The following is an 11,464-nucleotide window of genomic DNA, read 5'->3' as shown; positions in this document are numbered from 1 at the left end:
CACATGAGCTTGTGGAAAACACAGCTGATAAGAGATGGTGAACAAATTGACCGAGATAACATCAGCAGAGGAATAGTTCAGGGAAAGACCCTCTCTCACCATTAATATTCATAACATCACTGACTCCGTAATCAATAATTTTGAATAAAAGATGATGTGGATATCTGACATCCAGACAAAAAAAGAGCTCAATTAAGCTTTCTCACCTCTTGTCTACGGATGACCCGAAACTGTCTGGAGCATCACAATTAGAAATTGAATCACTACTTCAGGCAATCAAAATTTATAACAATGACATGACATGGATTTTCAGCTAGGTAAGCATGGATTTCTGGACAGAAGAAATAACCTTGAACAGGAGGAAGAGCTGCAAAAGCAAGAAAATGGTCACGTAAACGAAATTTGAGTCCTGGGGCCGAAACATAATTTGAAAAAGTAATTCAAACTTGACCCTGTCTAGTTCTCTTGAATGTAAAAGCAGAGAGGGTTAGAGGCACATTCAGAATTGTATCATTCTGTTGCTGTAAACTAGTCATAAAAATAATACTAGTATTTAATATTAGGCTTTGGTGTTCTCTGTAAATCTCTTAGAGGGGTCGGTAAAGCACTGTGAAGTGATATATAAATCTAAGTCAGGGGTGACAAACTCGCGACCTGCGGGCCAGATGCATCATGCCCTGACCACACTCACCCCTGGTTTAGCAAAGGGGAGAAAACGTTGTGATGTCAGGGTTCCAATGGATGCCCTAATTAAATCATGAGCCTCGAGCCAAGCTTCAAAAGAAATCCAGTTATTTATTAGGAGCTCCATGTCGGCACATTCCCAAATGAAGCCAACTCCGACCCCACGTAATTTATGGCCCTAATCATGACCCTGTTTCCCTCCCCCCCGACCGGGTGTGTCATCAATCACATTCTCCAATGGAGCAATTTTGCGGGTTGTAGAGACCACTCCCCTCTGGCCGCTGTAGATAACCCTGGGATACAGCCTTGAGAAAGATATGTCTGGAATGCACTCCTGTCTTTGGCTGCCTTGCTGCTTCGTTGGTTTCCCATCCCCCTTTCCCTATGGCAACTTGAGAGCAGGCCAGAGATGCTTTGCAAGTTGACATGTGATACGTCACATTATGACATGTCGTCGCGAGCTTGACACCCCTGGTCTAAGTAAATAAGTGCTATTGCTATCTTCAGCTCTTTCATTTCTTCAAAATCTTTCAATTCAACTTATAAATCCACCATTAACTTCTGTGTTTTTGCAACCATTAGTGCATCTCCCATGCTTAGTAGCACAGCACTATCATTCTGAGGGACAACCAGCTTAATTCTTCTCCTATAACAGTTTTCAGATTAAATTGATATCCTGGTTGCCCCATGGCTGAAACATACCTAAAGCTCTTGAGGGAATGGATTTTCATGATGAAAAAGTCACAGTGAGAAGATAGAAGGATGGATAACTCCAACCTGTGTAATGTAGGCTCAACATCAGTTATTAAGCAATGTGCACAATAACACCACAAATCCCTTCACACTTACTTTCTTGCCCGGCTATTCCTCTTTGCAGCAGCTATTAATTGCTTAAGAAATCTCTCTCCTTTGGATCTAAATCACAGACCTTTTCCTTAATAAGACTATACTTCTCATCACTCTGGAATAAGTTGCATCAGGAATGAAAAAAATCCTCCTTGGTTTGAACTGAACTCCTGGAGACTACAGAGAAATATTTTGTTGGGATTTTTTTTGGGTGGTGGTGGTTGTGGTAGGAGTTTTCTCAACTTTGCATTATAGTCTATAGCAGTGATGGTGAACCTTTTAGGCACAGAGTGCCCAAACCTGAAGGAGTGCACATGTGCTCACCAGAGTGCCAGAAACCCAAACAGCTGGCTGGCGCACATACGTGCCTTGGAAACCAGACGACCAGCTGGCTGAGCTGGGGTGACGGCGCACGTGCTCATAGAGAGGGCTTTGCGTGCCACCTCTGGCATGTGTGCCATAGGTCAGCTATCACGGGTTTATAGGTTGTGAATTTCCTGGTGTTCTCTCTAACTGGGTCTAATCCCGGTTAGCTATTTTCTGTGAAAGTTAGTTAGAAACAGCCAATTGTTATGACGGTATTAAGGGTAAGGATGATGTTTAGGAAAAGACCCTGCCTCTGGAGGAAAGAGGGATATTCTAAGATAACTTGACGTGATTTTCCTCAACATAATGAATGTTTTGGGAGGAGATAGAATTAGGAGTTATGTACTGTATAAGGTTATCTGCAAGAGGGATCTAAAGGCCCTGGGAATGGACATTAACAATTGGGAGACCTTAACCTCTGATCGTTCAGCTTGGAGGCTAAAGACGCAGTATGGCCTTCTCCAATTCGAAGAGACACTTGTTCGGCAGGCCGAGGCAAAGAGGCAGTCCCGGAACCAGCGAAATTTGGGGGCTGGGCAGGGGACAGAATGTATCTGCCCTCAGCGTGGAAGGGATTGCCACTCTCGAATTGGCCTTTTTAGTCATACTAGATGCTGTTTTAGGACCTCTTTCCAGAGCACGATACCATAGTCTTTTGAGACTGAAGGATGCCAATGACTGTATATTGTATTGTTGTGTAAAATTATGAATAACCTTAGCAAGTTGTATTGATCCATGCTGGTTGAAAAATTCTGGGAGTTGATGTCCAATCTCCAGGTTGCCAAGGTTTAAGAAGTACAGGTGTAGAACAACATGTAAATATGACCTACCTTTTAGCATTCCCATCCCTGAAATATTTAATAAAGTTCCCTTATGTTGAAATTACACAATGAAAGCTGAGAGTATATAAAAATGGAGACTGAAGGCTGCTTTGGTCACAGTTTTTCCATCTCCACCCTCTCAGCACCATCCTTACACCCAACTTTAATAATAATAATAATTTTAGATTTTTTTAATCCTGCCTTTATTATTTTTATAAATAACTCAAGGCGGCAAACATATCTCCCACCTCCTCCTATTTTTCCTACAAGAGCTCTGTGAAGTGAGCTGGACAGAGAGTGAGTCCTGTCCCAATGCTGCAATTTTTGTCAAACAAATAAGTAAATAGCATAGGTTGAGCAGAAAAGAAACATAAAATATATATTTGTAGCAGGCAAACAAGTCATTAACAAAAAGTTTCAAAATAAGTGTTCAGTTATTTAATTCAATGATTGCGATTCTGTTCATCTTCCTTCTCCAATAATTTTATACAATGTGAGGTTTGAGCGTTCCGCCTTCTACGTGAACATCTTCTGGAAATATGTTTTCCCGAGGACAGAAATTGGAGAACCTAGAACCACCAAAGGTTTCTAAATACCAAAGATATGAAATTGGGGAGGTAAATGCCATCACACACATTATGGAGTCAAAGTCAAGTCTTGATTTGGCTTGACATGATGAAGTCATGGAACAAGTGACTCAATTGCTTTCATTTGCAAATTACACTATTCTATACAGGCGGATGTCATGTTCCACAACACATCACCATGGCTTCTACTCAGCACCTTTGATGAAAGTCTGACAACTTAAATCAGCCCCTGAGCTTCACAGAGCTGTTCTTTGAAGAGGGATATTGAAAAAGGGACTCTGGGAAGTGTAGAGATATTGCCCATTAGGAATAGGCCTAATAAGGAGACATGTTAATTTTAGCTATGTCTGGTAGAATCCATGAGAATGTCATTGCCCAAAATATTCCTCAAAAATAGGTAATTCATGCCTCCCCTACAGACACCCATAATTAAGTATGGTCTTGCTCTACTTTTGTAGGCTATTAGGAACTTGGTTAGGCCCAGTTTTATGCAGAATTCTTTCATATCTTATATGTCAGCCAACCAAGCTTTGTCACCCTAGTACAGTGATGGCTAACCTTTTTGCCATGGCGTGCCAGGAGCGGAGGGGAAAGGGGATGAGTCACACGCGTGCCGACACCCATAATTCAATGCACCCCACCCCTGCGCATGTTAGCCCCTGCTCCCCCACCTGCTCTTGGCACGTGATGGCCCGGTGCACCCGGTAGGCCTGTTTTTCTCTCTTCCCAGGCTCCAGAGCCTTTCTAGGAGCTTGGGGAGGGTGAAAACAGCTTTCCCCACCCCCCAGGAGGCCCTCCGGAGGCCGGAAATGGCCCGTTTGCCAACTTCCGATGGGACCGGAAGGCCCATTTTTTTCCACTCCCCGGAGCCTTTCTCCCCACCCCCACCCCCCCACGCCTGAGGCCCTCCGGAGGCAGGAAACACCCTGTTTCCCTACTTCCAGTGGGCCCAGAAGGCCCGAAAATCAGCTAGCCAATGTGCGCATGTACACTGGAGCTGGGCTTGCATGCCCACCAATATGGCTAAACGTGCCACCTGTGGCACTCATGCCATAGGTTCACCATCACGGGCCTAGTACATTTGAAACAAGGATAATACTGACAATAGGTATCTTAAAAATAATTTGCTGGATCCAGGGTTATCGTTGCAGAGAAAGGATTCACAATGCATCCAAAATACGATGCGTTGGAAGTGAATGCACGTAGAATCTGAAGAACCGTGTAGGAGAAATTGCAGATGTTCTGTTTTATTCGATGCCGCTTTCCTTCTTTACCAGTTTATTCCTTGACTGGGGGAGGGGAGCCTGTAGAATCCCCTTTGATTTCCAAGCAAATTCTGCTCTTCATCCATATCTACAATCATTTTCAATCCAGAAGAAAGGAACCCGTCTACTTCTTATTAGAAAGTACAGCTGCTACAATGAGTGCAATTAGAAGGACAGCTCCACCCACGGAGACCAAAATAGTAATTACGATCATGCCTCCTGACCGTTCGAACATTGTATCGGCTGATTCATAGTTGGTCACTGGAACACAAAGAAATGCAGAGTTAAGAGACAAACATTCCAAGAAGTATCAAAGAGCCCTGGTAGCACAGCAGACTAAAAGCACTGTTATTAACATCAGCTGCCTGCAATTACTGCAAGTTCAAATCTCACCAGATTCAAGGTTGACTCAGCCTTCCATCCTTTCTAAGGTAGGTAAAATGAGGACTCAGATTGTGGGGGCAATAAGCTGACTTATTGACTAAAATACACAAAAGTATGAAGGCTATTGCTTAACGCATTGTAAGCCGCCCTGAGTCTCTGGAAAAGGGCGGCATATAAATCAAATCAACAAAACAAAACAAAACAAAACAAACTCTGGTTTAGATCCCTTGTTATGTCTGTAAAATTACATTCAGGTCTAAAAATCAACATCATAGCCTAGAAATGTTCACAACTTCCTCTATGAAAACCAAGAATTTGGCTGAGCTCTCCAGGCAAGATTGAGGAATGAGTTGACATCAGCAAACAAATATTTTCACGCATTTTCATGCATGAAAAGAGATCCAGATTTCAAGTGCCACATTACACGTTCCACATTTCCTTCAACAAAGGTTGTTTTTCCTACTGCCAAGAGTCGGGCAGCAGAAGAGCCCACTTGTAAAACTGATGTTTAGAATCAGTTAAGTTCCAATGTGGGGATAGGCCTCCATTTAAAGCTATTGTTGGATCTCTTTTCCCACCCATAAAGTGGGACCATTCATCTTCTTCACAACCTTCCATCTGCATCAAGTCAAAGTTTAACAGCTTTGTAAGACCAGGAGGCACCAGTATTTCCAGTATGCAGAATACAGAAGAACAGAGTTGGAAGGGACTTGGAGGACTTCTGGGGGGGGGGGGGTTGGATTAGAAAAGGGTTCCCAACAAGGGGTGAAATCCAGCAGGTTCTGGAGAACCGGTAGTGGAAATTTTGAGCAGTTCAGATAACCAGTAGTGGAAATTTTGAGTAGTTCGGAGAACCAGCAAATACCACTTCTGGCTGGCCCCAGAGTTGGGTAGGAATGTGGAGTTTGCAGTATCCTTCCCCTGGAGTGGGATGGGAATGGAGATTTCCATTCTCCTGCGTGAGCTGCACTGGCTCCCGGTGGTCTTCCGGGTGCGCTTCAAGGTTTTGGTTATCACCTTTAGAGCGGTCCATGGCTTAGGGCCTGGTTATTTACGGGACCGCCTGCTGCCGCAAACAGCCTCCCACCGGCCGGTACGCTCTCACAGAGAGGGACTCCTCCAGGTGCCGTTGGCCAAACAATGTCGGCTGGCGGGCGAGAAGGGGGAGAGCCTTCTCTGTGGGGGCACCTACTATCTGGAACGAGCTCCCCCAGAGATACAGAGGATCCCGGATCTACTCACCTTCCGCCGCGCTCTCAAGACCTTTTTATTTCACCAGGCTGGTCTGGCCTAACCTCTCCCATTCTCTTTTTAATGTAAATTTTAATTTGTTCTTAACATGGGGTTTTAAATTTGTCTTGGGCTAAATTGATTTAATCCGATTTTACTTCTGCTCTTAAATTTTGGTATTCTATGTGTTTTATCTTGTGCCTGTTCACCGCCCTGAGTCCTTCGGGAGTAGGGCGGTATATAAATCAAATAAAATGAAATGAAAAAATGAAAATTTTGTAGTATCCTTCCTCTGCCATGCCCACCAAGCCACACCCTCAGAACCAGTAGTAAAAAAATTTGGATTTCACCACTGTCCCCAACCTCCGGGCCGCGGCCCACTACTGGGCCATGGTCTATTCACAACCAGACCATGGGCCAACACATGCACAGCACAACTTGCGTGAGTGGCAGGGCCGGCACACACACACTTGCAGCTTGAGTTGCAGTTGAACTGTGTATGCATGCGCTTGTGCGCTGGCCTGCCATTTGCACGGCTCGGTTCCCCTCTCCCCGCTAGCCAGGCCAGCAACTTGCTACTGGATAGATAGATAGATAGATAGATAGATAGATAGATAGATAGATAGATAGATAGATATTTATTTATTTAGCCGCCCATCTTACTTCCCCTCTCCCACCCAGCCAGGCCGCCAAGTTGCTACAGGATTTATTGATTGATTTAATTGGCCGCCCATTTTACCTCAGAATAAATCTGGGCAGTTTACAATCGAACCAACACTGTCTGGTCTTATAAAGCTGTTAAACTTTGACTTGATACGGGTCCCCAGCGAAAAAGAAGCTCATGAGATTGATACACATTTCTACAACAATATATACGGTATGTATATATGCTAATTATAGGTGGGAGGCGGGTGGATGGGCCTATCATGTGCGCAATGGCCAAATTGATCAATGATGCATAAAGGCGAATATCTCTTCAATGGTCGTTTTTACACTCTGACGATGCTAGCAGAGGCTAACGAAAGCTAAGTGAATAATATATTTTAAGTTCCGGAAATCGCGATGTCCGTCTCTTCTTTTATAGATACACCTGGAACTCGCATTTTTGGGATAGTTCCAGGAGTGAAATCCAGCAGGTTCTGACAGGTTCTGGAGAACCGGTAACAGAAATTTTGAGCAGTTTGGAGAACTGGTAGCGGAAATTTTGAGTAGTTCGGAGAACCGGCAAATACCACCTCTCGCTGGGCCCAGAGTGGGGTGGGAATGGGGATTTTGTAATATCCTTCCCCTGCCACGTCCACCAAGCCCACCAAGCCATGCCCACAGAACCAGTAGTATAAAAATTTGGATTTCACCACTGGATAGTTCATAATATATATATAGCTGAATAGTTCACAATAGATAGATAGATAGATAGATAGATAGATAGATAGATAGATAGATAGATAGATAGATAGATATAGATAATATATAAATAGATAGGCAGGTAGGTAGGTAGATAGATAGATAGATAGATAGATAGATAGATAGATAGATAGATAGATAGATAGATAGATAGATAGATAGATATAGATAATATATAAATAGATAGGCAGGTAGGTAGGTAGGTAGGTAGGTAGGTAGGTAGGTAGATAGATAGATAGATAGATAGATAGATATAGATAATATATAAATAGATAGGCAGGTAGGTAGGTAGATAGATGATAGATAGATAGATAGATAGATAGATAGATAGATAGATAGATAGATAGATAGATAGATATAGATATATATCTCCACACATTTCTTCCATGCTTGATTCCAACACTTCATCACTTTCTGGCTGAAGCAGTTTGGTCCAAGAAAGCAAGAACTCTCTGCTGCTACATCTGAATATTTATGCAGCCCCAATTTATGAATTCAGCCATATGACTTTGTAAACCATGGCTTATGGCTTAGCATTGTGGACGAATCATTTTGTTCCCCAAACTATGGTTAAAGTCATGTACAGAAATCGCTAACCTTTGGGGGATGAATTGGCGTTTATGACATCATTTACAGCTGAAAGTGCGCCCAGTAAGTGGCTCCCAGGGGGATAATTGCCACCAGTTTCACCTTGCTGATTTTCCAGGATGCCCACTTGCCCAAATTCTAAATTTTCTCATTTGGCCCACCAACTTTGCCACTTAGGGAGCATCCTTGCAAGAAAGCCCTCACCTGTAGGTGTATGTTATGGTGTTCATTTGTGAATAAAGATGCTGTTGCTGGGATTTGCCTGGTTCTGGATTAAAGCAATGGATTGATCTAATCAGGGAGTTGTGGATCAGAATTTTTTTTTTTTTATGGGGAACTTTCTTTTCTTCCTCTAATAATGAAGTAACTAATCAACTATTGAAGTTCACTGCTTTCTTAAGCTACGCTGCTTTGGAAAAAAAGTCCTCTAACTCAAGAATATTGATATGGGCATAGGATAGATTATCTATCTATCCTAGATGATAGATGATAGATGATAGATAAATAAATAGATGAAAGAGATAGATAGATAGATAGATAGATAGATAGATAGATAGATAGATAGAGATAGATAGATAGATGGATGGATGATAGAGATAGATAATAGATGATAGACATAGATGATAGATAGATGATAGATGATAGATATAGATTGACAGATAGATAGATAGATAGAGATAGATAGATAGATGGATGGATGATAGAGATAGATAATAGATGATAGACAGATGATAGATAGATGATAGATGATAGATATAGATTGACAGATTGATAGATAGATGATAGATAGATGATAGAGATAGATGATAGATAGAGATAGATAGACAGACAGACAGGCAGGCAGACAGACAGACAGGCAGGCAGATAGAGATGGATAGATGATAGATAGATGATAGATATAGATTGATAGATAGATGATAGATAGATGATAGAGATAGATGATAGATAGAGATAGATAGATAGACAGACAGACAGACAGAGATGGATAGATGATAGATGATAGAGATAGATAGATAGCTAGATAGCTAGATAGAGATAGATAATAGATAGAAGAGATAGATAGATAGATAGATAGATAGATAGATAGATAGATAGATAGATAGATGATAGATAGAGATAGACAGACAGACAGGCAGGCAGGCAGACAGACAGACAGGCAGGCAGATAGAGATGGATAGATGATAGATAGATGATAGATATAGATTGATAGATAGATGATAGATAGATGATAGAGATAGATGATAGATAGAGATAGACAGACAGACAGACAGACAGAGATGGATAGATGATAGAGATAGATAGATAGATAGATAGATAGATAGATAGATAGATAGAGATAGATAATAGATAGAAGAGATAGATAGATAGATAGATAGGTAGGTAGGTAGATAGATAGATGATAGATAGATGATAGAGATAGATGATAGAGATAGATAGACAGACAGACAGATAGAGATGGATAGATGATAGATAGATGATAGAGATGGATAGATAGATAGATAGATAGATAGATAGATAGAGAGATAGATAGATAGATAGATAGATAATTAGATGAGAGGGAGAGGGAGAAAGAGAGAGAGAGAGATGATACAATGTTCACAAAGCAGCCAAGAAATAATTCCTTACTAACATACCTGTGTTTTTAGTTAAGTATCTTGAAACTTACCATTCCTGGTCTGTATGGCTGTTGACCAATCTGTATGTGCTCTTATGACAGACTTGTCATCCAAAAAAAAGTAGTTCACCCTTGAAATGAAAGGAGAAAAAAGATAAGAGAAAATGCTTAGGAATGTAGAAGGAGGGTTGATGAAAGAGAGGGCTTCAAAAAGATGGAGACATTATAAATGGTTGTTGGTATCTCCTGAACCCTTAGAAAATGTTGTTTCTAAGCAAAATGATTTTTTTTTTTTGGAAACATCCTTAAAAAGAAGAAAGAAGAACCTCCCGAAACAATGGCTGAGAGACTATCCAATGAGGATACCTCATAAAACATTAAGAGAAGAACCCTATATAGAAGTTTCTATGGAAATGGATCAGAAAAGTCAAGATTAAAGCTCCAGACCTTTTTTACATGCATGACATATGCAATACACTAAAACAGGGGCCTTGTGTTAAAAAAAGGGTAGCCACGTCCTGCCTCCTTTTAATATGTGTGGTGTTAACATGTATGGCATAGGAGTGGGGCTTTGACAACTGCAGCAGCCATCTTGAGTTATTGGAATGGGTCCCCACAAATAAAGGTAAAGGTTCCCCTCGCACATATGTGCTAGTCATTCCTGACTCTAGGGGGCGGTGCTCATCTACGTTTCTAAGCTGAAGAGCCAGCGCTGTCCAAAGACGCCTCCGTGGTCATGTGGCCGGCATGACTAAACGCCAAAGGCGCACGGAACGCTGTTACCTTCCCACCAAAGATGGTCCCTATTTTTCTACTCTCATTTTTACGTGCTTTCGAATTGCTAGGTTGGCAGAAGCTGGGACAAGTAATGGGAGCTCACTCCGTTATGCGGCACTAGGGATTCGAACCACCGAACTGCCGACCTTTCCTTATTTGTATTTGTCCCCACTAATAGATAATTGTAAAAAAAAGTAAAGAAGTTCAACCTTAAATGGCTAGCATGAAAGCACCATCATGAGGGGCACACAGTATCTAGTGCACCTCAAATGTCCATGGAAAATAAGGTATTCCTCAACTTATCACCACAGCGGAGCCTAGAATTTAAGCAATATGTCATTGCAGTCATAAGTTGAAGCACCAGATGACTGGACTTGATTTTGCAACCATTTTTATAACTGTTGTAAAGAAAGTCACCGTGGTCATTAAATGAGTCATATACTCATTAAGCGAATCCAGCACATCCATTGTGCCATTTTCTACTAGATAAAGGCAAAAAAAATAATAATAATCCCGTAGCAAATCACAGGAAGCTGCAACGGGTCATAAATGGAAGCTGATTGCCAAACACCCAAAATGCAATTAGGTGACTGCATGCATACAGCAGTCATAACTTTGAGGATGGATTGTCAGTAGCTTTTTAAAAGTCCATCATAATTTGGAATCTTTGTTAAATGACTGGTAGGGTATCAGGGTTCCAAGTAACATCCCCAATGAAAGAAAACTCCGAGGCTTGAGTTTCCTCAAAGTTCCATTTTATTGGAGATGTCCTATTGGCACATCTGGGAAAACCCGAATCTGAAAGCTTCCAGGTTTTCCCCACCCAAAGAAAAGTTCAAGTCCCTGCACAACACCCACAAGTCCATCACATGGTCCAATCAAGCATCATACCCACTG

At 41.8% G+C, this 11,464-nt stretch overlaps 1 protein-coding gene across 1 annotated transcript in view; it reads right to left on the bottom strand.

The window, feature by feature from the left end:
• Window positions 1-3,070: 3,070 nt before the first annotated feature.
• UPK3A (uroplakin 3A) overlaps window positions 3,071-11,464 on the bottom strand; it is a 36,279-nt gene continuing 27,885 nt past the window's right edge. Inside the window, exons 5-6 of the mRNA XM_087873291.1 lie at window positions 9,842-9,921; window positions 3,071-4,830 (exon numbers count right to left, since the gene is read on the bottom strand). Coding sequence (XP_087729417.1) covers window positions 4,694-4,830; window positions 9,842-9,921 — 217 coding nt within the window. The 3' untranslated portion in view covers window positions 3,071-4,693. The remainder of the gene's footprint in view (window positions 4,831-9,841; window positions 9,922-11,464) is intronic.

This window comes from Pantherophis guttatus, chromosome 7 (assembly GCF_059756535.1).
Source record: "Pantherophis guttatus breed Tessera chromosome 7, ASM5975653v1, whole genome shotgun sequence".
In the NCBI taxonomy this organism is placed as follows: domain Eukaryota; kingdom Metazoa; phylum Chordata; class Lepidosauria; order Squamata; family Colubridae; genus Pantherophis; species Pantherophis guttatus.
The sequence above is the reverse complement of the archived record's forward strand: the minus strand, read 5'-3'. Positions and strand labels throughout refer to the sequence as shown.